Source organism: Elgaria multicarinata, chromosome 2 (genome assembly GCF_023053635.1).
Source record: "Elgaria multicarinata webbii isolate HBS135686 ecotype San Diego chromosome 2, rElgMul1.1.pri, whole genome shotgun sequence".
NCBI classification, from domain to species: Eukaryota; Metazoa; Chordata; class Lepidosauria; order Squamata; family Anguidae; genus Elgaria; species Elgaria multicarinata.
Genome location: NC_086172.1, coordinates 44,338,535 through 44,362,084, shown reverse-complemented (window position 1 = coordinate 44,362,084; position 23,550 = coordinate 44,338,535). Strand labels below are relative to the sequence as shown.

The window sequence follows — 23,550 nt, the reverse complement described above, 5'->3', positions numbered from 1 at the left end:
CATATAAAAAGGAGGACATGCTCCTGTATTTGTAACAGTTGTATAGAAAAGGGAATTTCAGCAGGTGCTATTTGTATGCATGCAGCACCTGGTGAAATTCCTTCATCAAAACAGTTAAAGCTGCAGGAGCTCTGCCCTCTTTTGTATCTGGTCACTCCAGTATAGCTCCTGCAGCTTTAACTGTTGTGATGAAGAAGGAATTTCACCAGGTCCTCCTTTTCATATGGTTACCCTATTCCTTGCAAGAGGAAAAAAGGTAGGATATAAATGTAACAATACAACAACAAAAATGTATTACTGACTGGCCCTAAAATTAATATTCTATTGTTAGGTTATTACTACCCAAACCCATTATAAATATGAAGCCACTAGAAAGAAATTCAAGTAAAAGTCTGTCTTCATCTTCATGATATGCTTTTGCAGTTAATAAATATCAGTAAAAAAGATCAGTCAAGTTACAGCCTTATTTACCCTTTTGTTTTTAATGAAGTATATGTATGTAATTAATTGCTGGTTCTTGGAAAGACAGGAGATGCACTATATTTCCATATCTGATTTCTCCAAGATTATTTATCATTTGCCTTGAAGCTCAGTTACAAAAGAGGGCAGGGCTCCTGCAACTTTAACTGTTGTGAAGAAGGAATTTCACCAGGTGCTGCATGCCTACAAATGACACCTGCTGAAATTCCCATGTCATACAATTGTTAAAGATACAGGACTCCTGTCCTCCTTTCCATATGGGAAAGTTGATCTCTCAGTGGAGTCGATGAGGATGGCCCCGGGATCTCACCTCTCCCCCAGTTGTTATGAAGTTAGTGTGGTATCCTGTAGTGGCATAAAAGGATTTTGCAAATAGGGAACATCCACTGCAACCCTTTGAACTTTTTGTTAACATTCCATAGACCTAATGACAGAAAAAGGCTACAATCCCCCCATACCTGTGGGTAAGCCTCATTGAACTCAATGGGGCTTACTTCTGAGTAAACATGCATAGGATTGCACTGAGGCATTTTTTTACCCATGATGCTTATATTGGCTTTTCCATAAATTGGTTTCTAAGGCAAATATACAGTCTATATTAGCTAGATTCTAAAACATGCATACAAATTCGCTTTCATATTTTGTCTCGGGGCGTAAGCATTGATTACTGGTAACTACGTAGGATTCTTTGAATTCTGTACAAATCCAATAGACGGCTGAGTATACTGTACTAAGTTCATCCTGTTTAGACTCAAATTCATAAGTCTAGCTAGTGACAATAACATAACTTTTATAAGGGAAAAATAGTCTTTTGTATCTTCTCTCAGCAAGTTTGTTGAATTTTTTTTTTTAAAAAATTAGTGTGTTCTAGAATATATTTTTTACATCCTAAAACTGGTATTATTTAATGCCACCTAGTGGTCATTTGCAATTACTGACAGTATAATACCGTATTTCTTCGATTCTAAGACGCCATCAATTGTAAGATGCACACTAATTTCAGTACCACCAACAGAAAAAAAGCTTTGATTCTAAGAAATAATAAATGACCTGCGATTCTAAGACGCACCCCATTTCTAGAGATGTTTATATGGGGGGAAAAGTGTGTCTTAGAATCGAAGAAATACAGTAACTAAAAATCCAAACAAAGAGAACTGTGTTTACTCTTAAGGGGGAAAAACTAAAATGGTTACCTGGCACTACCCCTAATGAACAAGTGGGGATTGGTGACAGTGAGTGTGCAATCCAATACATGTTTGGATAGAAAGAGGTCCAATGACTCCTAGTATTGACCACCAAAACATGTTGGTTGAGGAATGCTGGGAGTTGCAGAATATTTTTTTGACTAAACATGCATGGGATTGCACCATGAGGTGTTCAACAAGAACTAAAGGAAGACCAACCCTTGGAAATAGAGATATGCTTCCCATAGATTTCCAGATGTTATTAGTGAGGTCCAAGTGCCCTGTGCTGTCCTGAAAATCAAGCATTGCAGATTTCTTACTATGTATTCTTATCCAAATTTGACCACTTTGACCAAAGCAAATAAACTGAGTTTTAAATTTCAGGATTATTATTTTTATTTCAGTTTTTCTTGAACATGGACTAAATTTTCTCCACAATATTTTCTAGCTTGAAAATATTATTCACTTCAAGGGTGGGTGGGATGGGGCAAGAATTCACCGTTTGCCCTATTATATCTGAAGTGACCGTTATTGCTGCCTTGAACAACAGAACACAATGTACCAAAGATAAGTGGGCTTCAGCTAATACCGCTAGAGTCATAGTTTGTGTTGCTGGCTTTTTCTTCTCCCCTTGCTTAGCAACGCCTGACCTCAGTTATCACATAATGTTTACTTTGATATTTAGGTGTACAGTAATTGTTCACATTTTCTGTTTCTTGCTTCAGTCCTGCGGTTTGCAAAATGAAGTCTGGGGAAGCCTGGGATTCAACGCCTTGGATGCTTATCAGGGGAATGCAGTGGGAATGTCAGGCAAGCTTGCCCCGTACTGCCAATCTAGTCCTGATATAAAAAATCAGAACAAAGTATTGGGTGTGTTCTAGGGCAGGCATGGGCAGATGTAAGGCCTGTGGGGTTTACTTTGCTTTTTATTAGAACCCCTAGTCCAGGTTGGTCACTGGCACACCTAGGGGTGACCATTATACCAACTTTAAAATCACTCCACTGGCTGCCAATCAGTTTCCAGGCGAAGTACAAAGTGTTGCTCATTACCTTTAAAGCCCTACATGGTTTGGGTCCAGGTTATTTGCAGGATCGCCTTCCCGGGTACAATCCACCCCACACACTCAGGTCCTCTGGGGAGAATTTACTCCAGTCAGCCAAAACTTGGCTGACATCTGTTACCCAGAGGACCTTTTCTTCTGCTGACCCCAGACTATGGAATGGCCTGCCGGGAGAGATTCGTCAGCTTAATGGTCTTTCCGAATATAAGAAAGCCATAAAGACTGATCTCTTCTGGCAGGCCTACACAGATGAATTTTAAGATGTCCAACTGTTTTTTTTTTATTATTGTATCAGTTTTATACGTTTTTAATCAGTCTTATGCATTTTCTGGTATTGTTGTATTTAATGTTGTTCCCTGCCTCGATCCAGAGGAAGAGACAGGTAAGGAATAAATATTAATTAATATTATTATTAGGGACTATAGCTCAGTGGCAGGGCAAATGTACAACCTATATTAGCTAGATTCTAAAACATGCATGCAATTTTGCTTTCATATTTTGTCTCGGAGCATAAGCATTGATTACTGGTAGCAATCTAGGATTCAATGAATTCTGTATAAATCCTTTGCATGCAGAAAGCCCCAGTTTCGATTCCTGGCATCTCCAGCTAGGGCTGGAAAAAGCCTTGCTAGAAACCCTGGAGAGCTGCTGACACTCAGTGGCGACAATACTGGGCTAGATGGACCAATGGTTTGATTCAGCATAGGGCAGCTTCCTATGTTCCTAAGACTGGAGTTGGAGCCAGAAACAAAACAGTAACTGTGGGTGGAACCAGATTCAGAATGGTCACTTAGGGGTTGGAGACAATTACCTACTGAACTCCATATGCCATTCACTGGTATGACCTCTACGTACAGGTACAAATCGATAAGTTATTACAGATCAAGGATTCTAAGAACCTAATTTAAGGGGGTGAATAAGCCTGTCTGTCTTTGCTGTTGTTCAACCACTGGGAGTCTAAAATGCTTGCCAATCTTCTGCAAATCATCCAGCAATCTACCAACAGATCTACCTTCTTCCCACCCAAGCTCTAGAATGTGCTCTTCATTCACACAGGGTGACAGTGAGGTCCAATAGGCCCGACTGGCAAACTGTGAAATGGGTTTGCACCTAGAGCATGCCTCAGAATCCTAGTTGACATGAAAAGGATTAGAAATTTTGAACACATTCTTAGATCATCAGTTTTTAGTTGTTTGGCTTAAAAAGGGGGGGGGAGGGGAATCAAGGTTATAGAGAATTTAGGAGCACAAAAAACTGAAAGAAAAGCCCCCCAGGGCCTGGATCAGATCCAAAGGTCCATCTATTCCAGCATCCTGTTTCCTACAGTGGCTGACTAGATTTCCATACCAGAAGCAGGGCAGGAAGGCAATCACCCTCCCATAGTTTTCCCCACTTCTCCCAACCAACTGGGGTTCATTGGCAGATTACCTCTGAACCATGGAGGTCCTGTTTAGCTATCTTGCCTAATAGCAGTTGATAGGCCTGAATTTAGGATAAGGATGGGCAACCTCAGGCCCACTGGCCAAATCTAGCCATCTGCAATTCCACAGATGGACATGCTTCTTTTCCTCAACCACTGATCGTTTGGTTCTTTTCCAGGTTTTGTGAAGTCCCCCCTCTTCCCATTCTAAAGGATTGAAATGTTTCTCTTCATTGTTGGCAGTAAGAGCGTTAAGATACAACATGCTGGTATTTTCACCCCGCTTCTTTTGCCTTTGGTCCCACCCATCAAAGGAATTCAGCTCCCAAGAACTTCTCTGAAATGAATTCGGCCCTTGGGGTGAGAGGGGTTCTGCACCCCTTGGAGCTAAAATGGAATTTGGCCCTCGGGGTGAAAGGGGTTCTGCATCCCTGTGAGAAAGGGACATTTTGTTAACCCAAAATATTGCAAACTCCAATAGGTTTTTTGCAAATATTGCAAACTCCAAAATATTGCAAACTCCAATAGGCTCTCTCCAATAGAGAGCTCCGGCTATTGGGCGGTATAGAAATGTAATAAATAAATAAATAAATAAATAAGTTGTAAGGTATTCTATCGGAAGCATAGTCAGAAGCCTCCTCAGCAAATTTACATAGCTGTCAGAGTTGGACATATTGTACCTGCCCTGCCTGAGTGAAGTCATGCCCTCTGTCGCCCCTAGTCACAGCCTATGTATGCCACGATCCACCCCTATCGCCCCCAGAGAGAGGGGGCTGTCTACTCAATTCCCCTGAGGGGAGGTTGCCTCATAGCAGAAGGAGCGGGAAGAAGGGAGCATATAACACTGTTGCTTGGCCTACTAATCTCTCCTGGCTCAAACTGTATGGATTACAATTATTGCCAACATCTCTTGTTTGTCTCCACTTTAGGCATACCCCTCAGTTGATTTATCACACAAGCAGGACTTACCCAGGAAGTCAGGAGGATTCTTGCATTCTTTATGCATGTTGAAGTCTGTGTGTTGGCCTTTGTGCAGATGAGATCTCAAATGGTGAAAGCGACGAGACAGGGACAAAAAGTGGAGAACGGTGAAAAGAAGAATGAATTTGGGGTAAGAGACATCATGGCTGACTGAATATATGGGACTGTGTATATGGGATATATATGGGACTGTTGTTTGGTGAAAGGGAGACATTTTGCACAATGTTCCCACATGCACGTGCACAGTCATTTTTAATTTTTTTATACTAATCTTTTTTTCTTTTTACTGTAAATTTAACAAAACAAAAAACAAATTGTGAAAAGAAGAAAACAAACAAGAAATTGCCTGCATAGAAATATCAATATTCCATCAAATACAACATACTAAAAAAAAGAAAAAGAAATTATGTGCAAGTTTCAAGAAAAGCTGAACAAATATGTATATATTTATCCATTTGTGAGTGGTGCGTATATACCATCTGTTCAAATGTTGATAGTGTTGTTAGGTCCTCAATCCATTCCATTATAGGAAGTGAACATTTATCCTTCCAATGTTGTAATATCAATCTTTTGGCTGTCATAAGGGCTTGGAAAATCATTTTGCGCTGACCATATGTTAACTTCCAAGAAACCTGAGAATAGTTTAGGAGGACATGCACACCATTCAATATTGAAGAGTGTTCCAATACATAGTTTATCTGTATTATGACCTTCCACAAAAAAAGGTAACTATTGGGTATTGCCAAAACATATAGGTCAGAGGCATTAGATGCATTACATCTCCAACAATGATGCATATTAGGCAAACCTTATTAAAAAGATGTTGTGGAGTCCAATAAACCTGAAACAAGGTTTTTGCTGAAGAAGGCGTAGCCTAAGATCCACACATACTTCAGGTACAGATGCTAAAGCAACAATCCATTTGTTAGGCAAAATAGAGCACTCCAATTCTCTATTCCATTCCTGTCTAAGACCCAGAGTATTATATTTATTTACTGATAACAAGTATTTATATACATGAATTGTTGTTCATTATGATTGGTCAGCCACTATGAATGTTTCTAATAAGAATGTGCACAGTTACGGTTCTGAAGACCTGAGAACACAGTGTTATAACCCCATGGGATGCTTCCTGATCTCTGATCTGTGTTTCTTTGCTGGGGCGCTTATGCTCTTGGTACTGTGCCATGATTGGCTGCTGAATTAGTTGGAATTGTATCCTTTATTCTGATTGAAACCGGGGCAGGAAGGGAGGATATGCAACAGTTATTGGCATCTCTTCATTGAATCTCATAGGAGCGTTTTAACATTTGCAGGCAACAGGGTTGGGATTCCCCATGAGCAAGGATAGGATCTGGACTAAGTCCCTAACACAAGTCCAGCTCCCAGTTTTGCCCATTCATATTGGTGACATCTTGTCACTACAGCGGTTACACCAGTGGTAACCTACTGCCAGGGCAATGGTATCGCAACAATGAACTAGATATTTCTTTTCATGCTGGCACATGAGGATTTAATAACAATCTGAACTTGTATATAGGATTGGAGTGTAACTCTTGAAATGGAGGGAAACAGCAAAGTGGCAAAATATGTAGATGAGAAAGTTTATTTAAATTATGCAAGTTGAGAGAAAACTATTGGGACTAGCAGAGGGGACCAGCCAAAGGAAATGAACAGGCTACTTGGTGGATTAAATTCATTGCTTGCAAATGCAAATGAATGCACACCAGAGAGAGGGGGAAATGTAGAGCAACTTATACATTGGTTTAATTAGTTTTAAATTAGTTGTATTCATGCAGGAACAGATCTTGAGCATGTTATAGGCAGAGCCAGGAATTGCTGGGCTCAGAGCGCAGCTGTGACCCAGATCCAGAGTTAAATGGATCAAATAAGAAAATGGTAAAAAAAAGAGGCTGAAAAGGTTACTCAACAAAAAATTGACTTCTCCCTCCCCCCCTCCAATTTGCTCTATTAGCCATTTTTGAAGGAAAAAATAAAATCCTGGCACATAAAGAACTCCTTATATTCATATGTGTTGCTGCTAGAATGATAATAGCATCTTCATGGAAAAAAGCACAATCAGCATCCCTTTACTATGTGGAGAAACAAACTCTGGTCTCTGGCACCGATGGAAAAGCTAACAAAACAGGTTAAGCAGTATAGGTCTGAGAAATATATTGATAATTTCTATGGTATCTGGGAGTCATTTATTAATTATGCTAATATCAATAAGGACATTACTGTACCTCCATCAACTCACGGAACATGCTGGAAAGATCTGCTAGGATAAGAGTTGGGGGGGATTGTTTTGATACATTTTCCTCTAGCCCTGAATAAATACAGTTACAATCAGTCCACTGTCTCCCAATTAATTTGGTTCGATGCTGATCATGTGTATTAAGGATATCCCATGTTTGATTATTGTATTATGTTTGATGTGATTGGATGTTGCATCTTTTTGTTATAAATGAATAATAATAATAATAATAATAATAATAATAATAAAATTATTTCTTACCCGCCTCTCCATTTTAATCGAGGCGGGGAACAACAGTAAATGGTAAAATACATAAAACTGAATTAAAACATAATATACATTGCTAAAACATCCTAAAAAACATTCTAAAAGATTTAATTTTTTTTTTAAATGCCACTTGCCCCCGAAATTTTGCACATTTTCAAAATGTTGGAAAAACTTAAGAGTGTGCTGAAATATATGTAACCCATGCGTTCCGTCTATCAGAGCAGTGAAATGTATGGCCTTCTAACTGGTCAAGCAAGGTGAAGACTTTTGTATTCCATTTATTTCTCTCTGTGTGTTTCTTGAACATGAAGCTATAGGGATTACATTTGGCACACACATTCAGAATTTTAGTTGTTTCTGCTCTAGCCCTCCCTCTGAGTGAGAGCCCAGCCCAAGGGACTAAACCATCTACTCCCTAGGGGTCACATTAACATGCCACATGTAACCTATGGACTATTGTAGGATTCCAGGATGCCCTGTTAACCATGGCAACAAGCCACCCTGGCTGTGTGTGCCCAACATGGGAAGTCACACTGCTGAAGATAATTATGCAAATTCCCCCAGAGAGCAACCGGCATGCACAGTGGGGAAAATAACCCATGGAGGCTTATTTCCCCTGCCACAATTGTTTGAACAAACGCTTAGGTTGCTGCCAGACACAGGGCTTCTAGTGCTACCACCGAGAAGGCCTTCTACAGCAATTCCATCTCTTTTTTTTTTCTTTAATAGATTTTCTGTGGTAAGAGCAAAAGTGGAAGAAGCAGTAGCTAAACACTGGAAGCTTACAAGTAGAGGACAGCAATGCCTGGATCTCCTGGTGAAATTCTGTGAATGAAAAAAACTTCATCTGGAAACAGTGTTTAAAAGATGCTGTAATCCAATTTGTTAGGGTTTCTTGCCCTGAAAATTGGGCTACCCGCCTATTAAATAAATAAATAAATAAATAAATAAATAAATAGCTTTCTTTAAAAACAAAAAAAAACCCTCCACTCTCTAGAACAGCCTTCTCTAACTTCCTGTCCTGCAGATGTGATGGATGGGGATGATGGGTTCTGCAGTCAAGCACACCTGACAGACCCCTGGTTAGGAAAGGCCACCCTGGAAAGTAAACACTGTACAATTAAGATAGTATTATAAAGACAGTATTAACATGCTGGTATAAAGATGGGAACTAGATTCCACCTTTTTAACAGTTGCTGAATTGCGCCAAGGTATTTCTTTCTTGAAAGGTTTACTGAAAATATTTTGGTACGTTTTTATATTGTCATGTAGATCTTTTTTGTGGTTGAGGACAACCACTTGTGCCACCAGGTGGACTATATTCAAATGGATTATGTAACATTATTTGCTTACTGGAGCAGGAGGCCCACAGGATGGGCGAGGGGAGAGCAGGAGGAGGGAGCAACCACACCGAATTATGTAACACAGATGCTTCTTAGAAACTGATCATTAGAAAGGCAAATCACCACTCTGATGCCTTTCCACATATTTTCATCAAACAGATTGGTAAACAGTGTAGGATTTGTATTTGCTAAATAGCCTCTTCAAACACATTTATCTGTGCTAAAGTAAAGAAGAAATAGCTGTCTACAGAAGAGTTCCTTTCAGTTCACCTCCTGAAACTGTGCATTAGATAGTTTTATATAATTCCATTAAACACTCAGTTTGTGCAGCTGGCAACATCCTCCCCTCAAAAAAAACCCAAACCTCATATTTTAATTAAAGAGTCACAAGAGGTTATTTAATTGGAATCGCCACTTAACACTACATTGTGTATTTTGATTATTTCCTGAATTCCGTTTTTTTCCTTCATCTTCTTGGCAGGGATGTGACCCTATGGAGTGTCACGCACTTTGTAGGGTTATAAAAAAGTAAATAAATAAAAATAACAAAACAACCAAACCAAGAGCAATTTCCACACCCATTTTTTCGATGTGGCACTGGCTGCATTTGCACAAACCGACCAGCCAAAACTGCTGAGAATTCTGGCTTATCAGTAGCAAGCAACCTTGCTGGTGCCTGCTGCCCGATCGCTCCCATTTGGATCCTCCAGCAACTCGGAGCTTCCATGGTAATTGGAAGCTTACCAGCCACAGGAAGCCGAGCATTATGTCCAGATCTGGATTCCTGGCTTGTCTCTCCTCTCCCAAGGTGGAGTTTGAAGCCAGGGTTTGTAGCTGGCTTCTGAAAGTCCTGTCTTTTTAGAGGAATGACAAGCCAGGGTCCAGATTCAGACATAGCACTTTCTATGGATGGTAAGTTCCTAGTCACTGGAGCTGCTCCTGCTTTCAGGAGGACTCAAAGGGGAGAGATTATGCTGTGTGCTGGTAAGCCAAAATTCTCAGCAATTCTGGCATACTGTTTTGTGCAAATGCAGCCAATGTCGCTGTGCCATAATTTGACCTTGTCATTTCTGGTGGTAAATATTTGCTACAAATGCACCTGAGTGTGGTGGCAGCAGGTATTTATGTCACGTGAAAAGCTCAAAAATTAACAGGCCACTTGATGCGAGCTCTCATCACATTAGACACATTCCTAGCTGCATTTTCGTAAAACTGACACATTCAAATAATTTTGTGATGATTTTAGGGCATTGGAAGTGGTGGGCATTTGTTCCTAATACCTACGCTAAGGCTACCTCTGCTACAGTGCTGATATTTTCCATGTGAACAATATACTGTAGGGAGGAACTACACATTGGGTCAGATCCAGACTTAATCACACTTAGAGAAGGGATGTGTGAGAATTTTGTTTTGCTTGCAAAATGTGAGCGTGGCCCACTTGAAGCTACGAATGCGAGCACAAGTGTGTATCCGCAGAAAATATTCACCAATTGAATATGTGCCTGCACTCATCTCATTCCTGTTCGGTTTGCACAAATTTCCTGATTTGCCCAAATTTGGGGAGATAGCACAAATCTCCCGTTTGATCGTTGCTTGATTTGCACATGTTTCCTGTTTGCGCATTTTTCCTGTTTGCGCAAAGCAAGCAGCAATCACAAATATGAACAGGAATTAGGCACGAGGAAACCAGTGAAACAATGTTCGAAGAATCCTAGCGATCTCGAACATCACTCATTCGCCAATCCCTAGACCCATTGCAATCAATGGGATTTAAAGTTGCCATAATCGGCTTAAGTCGCATTGATTTCAATGGGTCTACTTTAAGTACGAGTTAGTCTGAATCTAACCTATTGTAACAACACAGGGCTGCCACTTAAAAAGAGTTCCCCACATTGAGGTTTTGTCATCTCCTTTACGATGTGAAGGATCACTTACAGCTTGTCATGATTCCATCAGCTGTGTATTTCTGCCCCCCGCCCCATATTGTTGCTGGTTGGGGACAGGGGAAACTTACATGATGGCGTCACGACCTGGGGTAAATGATCCTACAGATTGGAGAAAGCTCTCGTCATGGACTACCCTGTTTAATAGTAACCCTGCGTCAAATGTAACATGTAGTTCTGCCTTTATTCTCAGTATGTTTGTAACCAGCATAATGTCTTATACAAAGAAGAGAACCTATTTGGGAACAATTATCTGGAAAAAAATTTTTTAAGCTCTTGTTGCTGTCTGTATTCTAACTCTTTGTAATCGCAATTTAAAAGCAGAGGCTGTATGAAGTGATGAGCATGGTAATAGAGGCAGTTTTTAATTTCAAATAAAAATGCAAAGCTTTAATGACTTCTGCTGGGAGCAATTATTCATGTATTTCTCCTGGTCTTTATAGCAACAGCAGTTAATCAAGTGTACAAATTACTAATGTCCAGTCTTGGGTGAAATGAGCTGTGTAAAAAACCCAAGCAAACATGGTCCAACTGTTCATACAATGGTTATATAAGAGACATATTTAGCATTAAACCTCTTTGCTCAAAATTTGTTGCAGATCAGCATGTCCTTAATTTCCTTTCTTCCAATTAAAATGGCAAAAAAAACCAAAAAAAACCAACCCACCTCTTTCCAAAACCGGGATCCATGTGTCTTTGAAAAGAGTCACATGCTTCAGCAATGGACAGTATAAAAGGGGAAACCAGCCATCACGCTGCTTTCGCGTTCTTCACAACTCCCCTTCCATGGTTTTAATTCTCCCATTTCAGCTAAGAGCAAAGAGAAAGCCTCTTCATTTGTGGGACTCGGCCATAGTAGCGTTTTTAAGCAGTTGAAATGGATCTCCTTCATAGCAATGGAGTGCTCATAATTCAGCATTTGCAGAAGGATTACAGGTCTTACCAGAGCTTCCTAAATTTCATGTCGCACGTTGGAGATCCTCGGAATATTTTTTCAGTTTATTTTCCTCTCTGGTTTCAGCTTAATCAAGTGGTTGGGACAAAAATGCTCTGGGTAGCAGTGATCGGCGATTGGCTCAATCTTATATTTAAATGGTAAGGTGTTTGGGACTTCTGTGGAAACATTATATAGTTCAGGATTCATGGTGTGCTGAGAAAATTTTTCAGTAATGGATAGTAGTTATTTATTTCGTATGTAAGGTTTGAACAGTTGATTGTTTTTCCTTTTAAAGAGAAAATGGAAAAACAAGAATTCAACTATAGCAAAATATTCCAACCTGGTAATCAAACAAGTACAATTGATATAAGAGAAACTGGTATACCGTTAAATAATGCCTTTTGCCTGGGTTTTCATTGAAGATCATGTTTTCTTTTTTGGCAGGATTTTATTTGGTCATCGTCCATATTGGTGGGTTGAAGAAACAATGATCTACCCTAACCAAACAAGCCCATGTCTTGAGCAGTTTCCTATAACATGTGAAACAGGGCCAGGTAAGATATTAGTTCTGGGCTGAAATATTCAGCCCAGACTTTTTTTTTTTCAGCATATGGTAAAGCCCCCAAAGACTAGGTTAATCTCTTGGAGTTGGCCAAAATTGAATCACTTTTTTTTGGTGGTGGTGGGGTGACTTTACCTTTAAAGACAAGGTAGTGACATTTGCCCCCTCTTTTTTCTTTCTTGTTGCCAATTCAAAAGGTGTCATGGCTGCCATTAGCTGCTTGCAGTTTCCCCTATTAGCTATGCATGGGAACAGCTATGCATTTAGTGGGGGCAACCATCTCCCCCCCCCCAGAATGCCCCTAGGAACAATGCTGTATCATGATGCAGCATTGTTCCCTTGGGGCATTCTGGACAGTATTCAATGCTGCTGGTGCAATAGCAGGAGTCACTGCTAGCGTAATGGGGAGATAATGGATGCTGCAGTGACCAGAAACTCATGATCCCTGTTTGCTGATTCCTCCCATAACCTCAGGATCACTAATTAAGCAGTTAGGGATGCTGGATATGGACAACCCTGCTCAGTGGCAAAGGCACAATCTTAGATGATGCTCTGGCGCCTTTTGGAAGTCTGCCACAGTCTCTTTTTGTTATTTCCGCAGGAAGCCCCTCGGGACATGCCATGGGATCTTCCTGTGTCTGGTATGTGATGGTTTCCGCGGCCCTCAGCTATACAGTGAGGCAGAAAGATAAATCAGCCATTTATCTCCACAGGTCAGTCTCTTTCCAAAACTCACAATCCCTGCTTCAGTGGCATTTCCATTTAATGGGCACTGTTGAAACCAAAAACAAGCCATGAATTCTAAACGGCTTTTCGCTTCCCTTTGTTACAGTCTGCTTTGGTGAATCATCACCATAGATAGAAGAGCTGTGGTGCTCGTTTGATTAACATATAGATTGCGTATAAACCAGACCCCCATATGAGAAACCCTCCCGCCCCATCCATATAGGGCACTCTGGGGGAATTCCAGACGTTCAGTGTTGGTGGCCCTTTCCTGCGTTTGTGGAAACACCTACGGCCTGCTGATGCACAATAAAGCTGGGAGGTGGCGCAGGGGAAGATCCCTGTCAGGGTCAGCTTCAAGGATAGGGTTGGTCGGGCACCTACTGGGGGGCAGGGGCACACACCAGCAGTGGCCCACTGAGAAGAGCGCCCTCTACTTGCTCCTCCCCTTCACCATTGCAACCTGTTTATACACCTGCCCCTTGCCCTGGCCCAGACCATGAAGGTGGTAAGTAGGACCAGTAGATGCCACAGCCTGCTTGCTCTCTGCCTGCCAAACGAGCAAATGGTAGCAATGATGAGGATGTGGAGCAATAACAGCTGCTAACAATGGCAATGAGAAGGTGGATTCGCTGAAGGAAGGGGCCCATTTCAGGTGCTTTGCCCAAGGGGCCTTAAGAACCCACAGCCTCCGTTGTGCCATCCCTCCCTTGCTGCCGCTTCTGCCTGGAGCTGCCTCCCAGAAGGCCTGCTTATGTCCCGTCTCGTGCTTCTTTCAAACCCCTCCTCAAAGCTCATCATTTCCGTGAAGTCTTTGGCAGAACCCCCTGGGATGGTGGTCCATTACAGAGGACCGCCCTCTATTTGAAAGGCTGCCCTGCCCAAGTCCAGCTTAAAGGACCATAACGAACAGTGGCCCACCAGCAACAGGCTGAACCAGCAGGCACACCGGACACCTGGTCACAGCCTTTCAAAGTGTGGTGAGATGTACTGAATTCCTATTTAAATGATCATAATTATTTCTAAATTTGCATCTGCACCTATAAAGCAGCACATGCAGATTTTATATAAACCAGCCTCATTTTGGGCAATGCATTTCCTCTTTTTGGGTGATTCATACTGTAACTAATCAGAAAAAAGAGCAGAGGGATACAGAAAGAGACTAGAGGGAGAAAGGGGGAGGGACCAAGAGATGGGGGTGTTGAGAGTGGGCTGTTGAAAAGAAGGAAGAGAGACCTATGGTGAAGCAGAGAAGAGAAAAAGAAAGCAGCTCAATCCTTTGATTTTGAGATTTGGTTTTAATTCCGTCCCTCCTGCCATTTCTTTCACAGGCTCACGTGGTCTTTCCTGTGGAGTGTGTTCTGGATTATTCAGATCAGTGTGTGTGTTTCGAGGGTGTTCATAGCGACACATTTCCCACACCAAGTTATCCTTGGAGTAATTGCTGGTAATATGGGTAGCTTTGATTTTCTGTCTTTTGAACCTACATTTTTTGGCTCCAACACCTTGCAGAAGGCAAACTATTGGGACTTAGAGACAACAGACTTGGCTAAGAGACTCAGTAGAAGGCAGAAGTGGGGTCTGAATATCCAATGCCAGATCCCAGATTCCACTCCCCCATGCACAACAAAATACCTACTTCACAGAAGACAAACTGGCAATGATCAAAAGAACACCCACCCACAGACAAAACACTTGACAATACCTTACAGGCAAAACACACAACATGCCAAACACACACACACACACACACACACACCCCAAGTAGCTAACACACACACACACACACAAAGAGCAAGAGAAGCAACACAAACTCACACAGAGCAAAGGCAAAATACTTCCCTCATTCCCCTGCCCACCCTCTCCTAGTCTGCCAGGACACTCCCTAAAAATGAAATAAAAATCAGGAGACTCAAGGAACCTGGCAGGCACCAAGAGAGCTGTCTGTGGGCACATCAATGCCCATGGGCACCACATTAGAGACCCCAGAGCTAAAGGAACCAGGACAAGAGATGAAAAGCAAGGACCTCCATGTTGGAAGCATGGAGTTGAAAAAAAAGAAGAGGCCAAGAAAAGGAGAGGCTGTGACAATACCACATAAGCCTAGGAGGATCTTTGTCCTATTGGCAGGAAGGAAATGGACAGGCAATAAGTTTCAGAGGGTCAATAAACATTGGCCTGTGGTGCCAAGGGAACAAATGGCTGGCAAAACTGGAGAGGGCTTCTGTGAGATGTTCTACATGAGGCTGTTAATCCACTGTATCTAATTTCAGTTTTGTTGCAGAATTGAGATCTGAGCACTACACAAAGAGTGTTTCCTTTCCTGGTTTCCCACTGTATAACCTCTAGGTGGCACTGTAGTATAGCAGAATAGTGCAAATACACAAAAGAAAAAAATTGCTTTCTCTCACAACCGAATGCTGCATTTTCCCTGCTCTAAAAAAACTCACTGAAAGTGCTTATTAGACACAGAAACAAAACTCAAGGGCCATGACATCATCTAAACAACCTGTAAACAACTGTGAGTAGGGAAAAGCCAGCGCATGATAAATGCCTCATGTAGAAAAGCTGTACAGCTGGGGAAATTCTTCCTGGTGTGTCTTCTCACAAGTCTCCAACACGGTGACTTGACAAATGCTATAAGGAGGCAGTCAAGGTTAAAAGGAAGTGGAGCGGGTAGGTGGGTGGAGAATGAATTTTGGTATCAATTTGAACTTCTTTGCCTGCGGGCTTATAGTTAGCATTTAAAGTGAGTTCACAGCACTCTGAGAAGAGTAACTTTTGATAGAATTCCTGCAGGGTGTTGCTGAGCCACAAGCACCTTTCAGCTCTATATTTCCACAGGCTGGTTCATATCAAATGTTTTGCACCATATTCCAGCTGCCCTGGTTACCCCCGAACCAATACTTCTGTGGATAACAATGTGTGAACACACATTCCTCCAGTAGCAATTCCCATGGTCCTGATGGCACATCTTCCTGCTATCACAATCACAAGAACTGCTGCCAATTGAACCTGGAAGGATCTAGTTCACGCATTAGCGAGGTCTGCATGATCAGTGGGAGAAGCAACGCAGTGTGGGTTGTTCCCCATGCTTGTGCCACTCACGTGACGTGGCAACCCACTCACGTGGCCTCATTCCCCATGCCACATCACAGGTTGCCATGTCTTCCGGACCCAGCATGCAGTGCAGTACGGGGGCTTCTAACTCACTGCACAACCCTTGGACTAGAAGCCATCTCTGCCGCACTGCGCACGGAGAACGCGAGGGATGTGTGTGAGAGCAGAGAGAAACAACCCATACTGCATTGTTTCCCCCCTTCAACTGTGCAAACCCAATTATGTTATCTATTCAAATTCAAAAGTTGAGGATGGCCAAGGCTGTGTAAAAAACAAAACAAAAAAAATTTCATATGAGCCTTGTGATTCTATTATTTTAATTGCATTACATTTAAAATCATACCAACTCTCTTCCAGGGTTTAGAGTTAAGTGTGGAAATTGATTTGGCTTGAGTAAACATCTCTCTCCTAATTTCTCATTTCTCATTCACAGGCATGTTGGTTGCAGAAGCATTTGAACACGCCCCGGCCATTCAGACAGCGAGTTTAACAACATACATCCAGACAAACGTGTTTCTCTTTGTTTCTGCTCTCGGCTTTTACCTGGTTCTCAGGCTTATTGATATTGATCTTCTGTGGTCTGTTCCAAAGGCAAAGAAATGGTGTGCCAACCCAGAGTGGATCAATATTGACACAACTCCATTTGCTGGACTTGTGAGAAACTTAGGTGCCCTGTTTGGGCTAGGACTCAGCATTAACTCCGATATGTTCATCATGAGCTGTAAAGGTAAACAGGGCTACAAGGCCAGTTTCAGGATCTTGTGCATAGCCACTTCCTTAGCTACACTGCAACTTTATGATTTTATCAAGATACCCACCCACACTGAGTATTTGTTTTACATCCTTTCTTTTTGTAAAAGTGCAGCCATACCCCTCACTGTGGTGGCTTTGGTTCCATATTGCATGCACTTGCTACTGAAGCCGTCAGAAAAGAAGCTTCCATAGAATTTATGGTCAATTTGGCATGGAAAGTTCTGGAACATCCAGGATGCCAAGGATACTCTGTGGCTGAAAGCTTGAACAGTTATTTTACTTTTTCCATTCAGAACAATGCTAGGTACACTTCTGACTCATTAAAATATGTACTGTGTATTTATTTATGTAAGAAATAAAATGAAATAAAATTAAAAAGACACAGGATAGGATCCAATGGTGTCCTAGGGCTATCGTTATTGACATTGTGCAAGCAGTGATTTATGTTAGTGCAATGTGAGTTGCATTAGTGTGAGACACTGTTGAATGCTACCCCGATATCCTGGACTGAGTTTCTCAAAAGAGAAAAAATAATTGGCGGAGTCCTTGATTTAATTGGCAGCATATTATTTTAAAATGAGACTGTTATAAGATGTCTGCCTAACTGTTCAATAGTTATGGAAGGTTTTGCATGTACATAATAACAGTCAAAGTTTGTTGGGGTTTTCCACCTTTGCGCAGTTTCAGCTGAAAGGTGCTTTACCCATCCGCTCCTCTTTTCCAAACCAGGAGTACATTTTTATTCAACACTGGATTTTGTGTGTGTGTGTAATTACTAGTAAATGAAAGTTGCATTCCGCAAGCAGTGATCTGTGTTTCTGGCTACTTCTAGGGTTAGCATCTTCCTCACAACCTTAAGCAACAGTTCATCTCATGTGTAACTTGATTTGCTCTGTTTTCTGGAATGCAGACCTCTATTCTGAGGTAAACTTCATGATTCAAATTATGTTAGGTGCAAGAATGTCCCATTTTTAGACTTTTCTATTAATCAGTATTTTGTGGGCTATATGTGTGCCAAATTTAAGCTTTCTAGGTATCGCAGTACTGTAAGCTTTAGGGAGTACACATCTCTCCACCCCCAATAAGCCTTGTTGAACATAATGGGACTTACCTTTCAGTAGATATTTGTAAGATTGCGCTGTGAATTCTCCCAGTCAGATTTTTCTAGTCATTGGAGTATCTTGGTTTATTAAAGTGCCACATTTCAGCTTTCTAGGTAGCCTGAAAGTAGCTTAATCATTTGGGGAGACACAATGATTTCCCCATTTCACAGGAGATGTGTACAAATGTCCCATTTTCAGATTTTTATAGCAATTGGGGAGTTTTAGACAATGTGTTAACCAAATTTCAGTGTTCTAGAACATTTGGCTTCATTCACTCATTGACTGGGATATGAAAATATGGGTTACTATACATATCATGTAATTCGTCTGGAAATGATGTATGAATATGGAATGAAATTATGTTATTGTTATAAGATCCCATCATCTGGATCATATAATCATTTGAGAAGTTGTTAATAGTAAAAGGCAGTCTTCAGTTTTTACTGAGAATGTGAAGCAAAACTAATTAGTAATTCAGTAATTACTTATTCAGTAATCACTTCTGTTTTCTCAGGCTTATCCACAGGGCACACATTTTTGCACTGATACGTTGTTGTTTTATGCTGTATTTACTTCAATGCTCTGCCCTGAACTGTGTAATCTTGAGATGAAAATGGAAACTGCTTTTATACATTAAACGTCTCTCCCATGTAAAGTCAAGTTTTGAATTACTTAATTTAGTGATTTTAAGCCCCTGAATGCAGCTGCATTGGTATTAGAAGAATATATAGAGAAACTAACTCAGAAAAAGACAAAGCAGATTTATTGATTTGTATGCTCTGTGCTGTCTACAACTCATATTGAATAACAATACTTCTGGGTCTTATTCACCATCACAACAGCTTTGCAAGGATGATTGGGATTATTATTCCACAGTTATAGACAGGGGAACTAAAGGATACAGAAATTGGATGTGTGTGGAGCGAAGGCTTTGGCCAGTAAGTTCATAGCTGAACTGTAATATGAAGCCCAAATTCCCTGGGTTTCAGCCTTACATTTTCAACCCTTTTGCTTCTTTTGTATTCTGACTTCAACATCCCTAATTCAACATAGCACATGGTGCTGCTGGATTGAAAGACTGTCTGTCTGTAAAGAAGTCTGTGCTAATGGAAGGGATAATTACGCAGGATGTCTTCAAAGTGGGGAAAAAATAGGTAGAAGATAGATGCTTTACTCATGCAGATCACACAGGCACTCATAATCAATCTTGATTTTAATAACAACGTTCATTAGATAGCTGTCCAGGTAAACATTCCGAACATAACAGATTCTACAAATGAACTACCTAATTTTGAACTTTGGCAGTATCGCTACTTATGCTATAGACTTATTATAAGCTTTATAGTGTAAGCAGATGTTTAGATGAGACAAAAGCACATAATCAAATGTTGCTGTTCATCTCAGTCCCGAAGATCATTCCTTATTCTCAACATAACATTAAACAGAGTGTCTTTGCAACTGGAACAAACAATATGCACTCTAAACACTATCTATGTACTTGTGAAAAATATTCCAGCACCACAATCTAATGTAAAAAGTATAAAACCAGCAAATCTTGATGGATGTGTTTTCATTCTTCTAGGCTAATCTTACATCATGACACTACTCACATTACTACACTATGCTGCAATCCTATACACACTTACCTGGCAGTAAGAGCATCTCTACATTAAGAGGAAATCGCATTTCTTACCTGGGGATTTTGTACTTCCTGCTTTTTGGCATGATTATCATGGGCTGCATTACATGGGCAGAGAGGGGTGATTACATGGTTTGAATTGAATTGATTTGAATACTTCCCCTCCATTCACTTCAACAAGGCAGCACCACCTTGTGGTGGAAAATCCTGGTTTTTTTCCAGGGGCGTTACTAGACGAGGCTCTAGCGCGCGTTACCTTCCGCAGTCACGTCGAGGCTTCCAGATGACGTTCACGAGGATCCGCCGTTATCCCGCGGTGAAGCCTCTTTCTCCCGACTTTAAAAAAGTGAGTTTTAGGGCGCCTTTTCCTGCTGTCCCGCGGTAATTCGGAGTACGTGTGGGAGGATGTGAGGTCACTGCGGTCCGCACTGGGCAGGAAAAGGCGTGCTAAGGGGGAGTGGTCAGCGGCTTCGGTCAAGCCGCCTCCGCCATTTGCGCGCAGTCCGCCAGCTGGGGCAGCGCGGCGGAGCGGCTTTTTTTTTTTATTTCCCCAGTGACAGTTTGCGCAGGAACGGAGGAACGGAAAAGTGGCTGGTGACTCCTTGCGGTGGGCAGCTACCGTGGCCGCATAATGGCGGTGCTGTACGCTGCCTGTTAGTGTGGGTACCAGGCTGGCAGAGGGCAGAGCTGTTTGTGGGCTGCTGCCATGGCTACGGCCAGATGTGGGTTGGCTCCTTGGGATGGGGCACAGGGCACAGAGGCGGTCATCGCCGCCGACACCTCAGAGGCATGATGGGAGATGTAGGCACAGAGTGGCCATGCAGACGATTGACCTCGGGTCATATGACACCCGCCACGACCCCCATCAGGAAGTGAGCGCATCAATGTTGACCCTCAACAGCACCAGCAGCACTTCGGCTGGCACTGGCGCTGCCGCCGCCAGGGCCGGCGGCGGCATCGCTGACGGCTGCGCAAGTTTGCGGTCTTTCGGACGTGCGCAAACCGTGCAGCGAGCGAAAAAAAAAGCCGCGGCAATCAGGCCGGTGTGGCTGCGCAACCGTTCTCGCGGCGGCAGCAGCACAACCGGCGCAAACTTCCGCCACAAATCGAAGGCAGGTGTGGATGATGAGGCGTCACGGCTGAACGGGAAAAGCCGCTTTCACCGCTCCTCAACGACGGAACACCCGGTAGGTCTAGCAACGCCCCAGGTTGTTGCCATGTTAAAGTGGTTCTTTTCATAACTGAATTTCTAAAGGGTACTGCTGGAGACGTCATGTAAAAGACCTGCAAACTTTCATGAGTGGCCAATCATGAGCATGCAATAAATCACTGATTTGGGATAGCTCTAAGTCTCATTGAACTCATAGACCCCACAGGTCTATGTCTAAATCTAAGGAGTCATGCATAGGATCATTCTATATACAACCAAATCAGAGACATGGCTCAACTTGTTCACTTCTGTACTTTTACACTGATATGTTCACCCTTAGAAAAACTGCTAGGTATTTTGTAAACATAAGACATTTTCTTTTTCCCAGGGAGCATACAACCTAATTCAAATACTGTATTTATAGTACAATAATTGTGTTGTTTTTTAAAAAGATGCTGAACTGCTGTGTATTACTATATTGTATTATATGAATATCAATCAAGTACATCTGCATAAATCTGCATACATATAAAACATGTAGAACACCTTATTGTTTTGTTTTTAGTTAATCACACACATTAGAGCAAGCCCTATCTTAGAGCAAGGCACTTTCTCTTGTGTGTGTAAGAAGGAAGAATGCCTCTTGTAAGCTAGTGCCTGCCTTTTGAGTTGTTTTCTAAGACCTTTTACTAAAAATAGTTAACTTTTTAAAAATTGGCTGATTAATCAGGACACCTTTTCAATTGATCATAAAAAATTAAAACACTCTAACTGATTCACTGCCTGATAACTCCCACAGAGTTTAATAGGAATTACTCCTAGGTTAAGTCTGAATAGGATTGCAGTCTTAATTCTGTATATAGTTTCACAAATGGAAAGAAATAGCATATGGTCAAGGATTCTGGTCCTGCCAACCTGCATGCTGTAAGAAGAGCTTGGCCTAGCCCCATTGCTAATAAACCTTGGAGGGTTGATTCCCCCATAGCAAGAAGCTCTTCCTATGTCTCTAGCATGGCAATGGGGAGCTACATGAGGCTATTAATCACTGTATCTGCTTTCAGTTTTGCTGCAGAATTGAGATTTGAGCACTCCACAAAGAACCTTTCTTTTCTGCCTTTTCCACTACATAACCTGTAGGTGGCCCTGTTCTATAGCAGAATAGCACACATGCACAAGTAGGAAAATACCATTTTTCCACTTTCAGAAATAATACACATTTTCCTCACTCAAAAAAACTCTTAAAAAACAGAAGTGATGTCGTCTAAGAGCCTGTAAACAATTGCGATTAAGGAATCACAAGAGCACAATAATGCCTCGTATAGAAAAGCTCGCTGTCAGAATGCAGCTTGGCCTGTCACAGTGTCACATGCCCTGTAGCTTCTGCAAGGAGAGAGGGGGCTTGAGTGTGGTATCTGGGATTTCACCCCACCCCTTCTCAATTAAGGATCCTCTCCAACGTCGAGGGCATCCACCCCAACCGCACCCCGCCACCCACCTCGTAAATGGCACTGACTTTCACAAACATTTCTGACACTTTCCTGTTAAGTGAACAATAACCAATGCTTAACAAGCATTGAAAGGTGCTGGAAGGTCACCTTGTCAGCTTAATTTGCTATGCATGAAGAGTTCTAACTCAGAGCAGGGGATTTAGGGAATACTGTTCATATCATGCCATTTACAGTCCCAATTATTCTTTCCCTGTTCATGGTGCTCTCTGTAAATTGTTAACAGATACACAAGGGAATTCTAGTTTTATTTTTCCTTTTTTTTTTGGCAATATGGATGGTTTCAAATGCAGTGACAACCAAGAGACTGTATATTTGCAAAAAGATTTTTTTCCCACAAGGTATTTTAAATCTAAGATTTGGAGTTGTCAAATGCCTTTTATTTAAAGGAACTAAGCTCCTTCCTTCAGAATATCACATCTCTATAATAAATAACATAAGAATATAAGAAGATCGCTTACTCCGGTCAAGGAAGCTCGTAGCCTTGGCTTTATATTTGACTCCTCGCTTTCCTTTATTCCTCATATTGAGGCAGTAGCTAAATCTTGTCGATTTTTCCTGTATAATATTGCCAGGATTCGATCATTTTTGTCTGTCTCTTCCGCCAAGACGCTTGTTCATGCACTGGTTATTTCACGGTTGGACTACTGCAACCTTCTTCTCTCTGGCTTTCCTTCTTCTCACATCAGTCCGTTGGTTTCTGTTCACCACTCTGCCGCAAAGATCATCTTCTTGGCTCGCCGCTCTGACCATGTTACTCCGCTTCTGAAATCTCTTCATTGGCTTCCAATTCACTTCAGAATCCAATATAAACTTCTCCTGTTAACCTTCAAAGCTTTTCACGGTCTAGCTCCTTCCTATCTCTCCTCTCACACTATTGCCCCGCTCGTGCTCTTCGCTCCTCTGATGCCATGTTTCTCGCCTGCCCAAGGGCCTCTACTTCCCTTGCTTGGCTCCGTCCATTTTCTTCTGCTGCCCCTTACGCCTGGAACACTCTTCCAGAACATTTGAGAACTACAACTTCAATCGCAGCTTTTAAAGCTCAACTAAAAACTTTTCTTTTTCCTAAAGCTTTTAAAACTTGATGTTGTGCAGACTTTATACTGTTAGTTTTACCCTACC

At 41.7% G+C, this 23,550-nt stretch overlaps 1 protein-coding gene across 1 annotated transcript; it reads left to right on the top strand.

The window, feature by feature from the left end:
• The first annotated feature begins 11,813 nt into the window (after positions 1-11,813).
• G6PC2 (glucose-6-phosphatase catalytic subunit 2) lies at positions 11,814-17,223 on the top strand. Its single transcript, XM_063115822.1, has 6 exons — positions 11,814-12,031; positions 12,318-12,427; positions 13,037-13,148; positions 13,664-13,666; positions 14,490-14,605; positions 16,712-17,223. Exons 1-6 carry the CDS (start codon positions 11,814-11,816, stop codon positions 17,221-17,223), a joined length of 1,071 nt encoding a protein of 356 aa, XP_062971892.1.
• Positions 17,224-23,550: the final 6,327 nt, after the last annotated feature.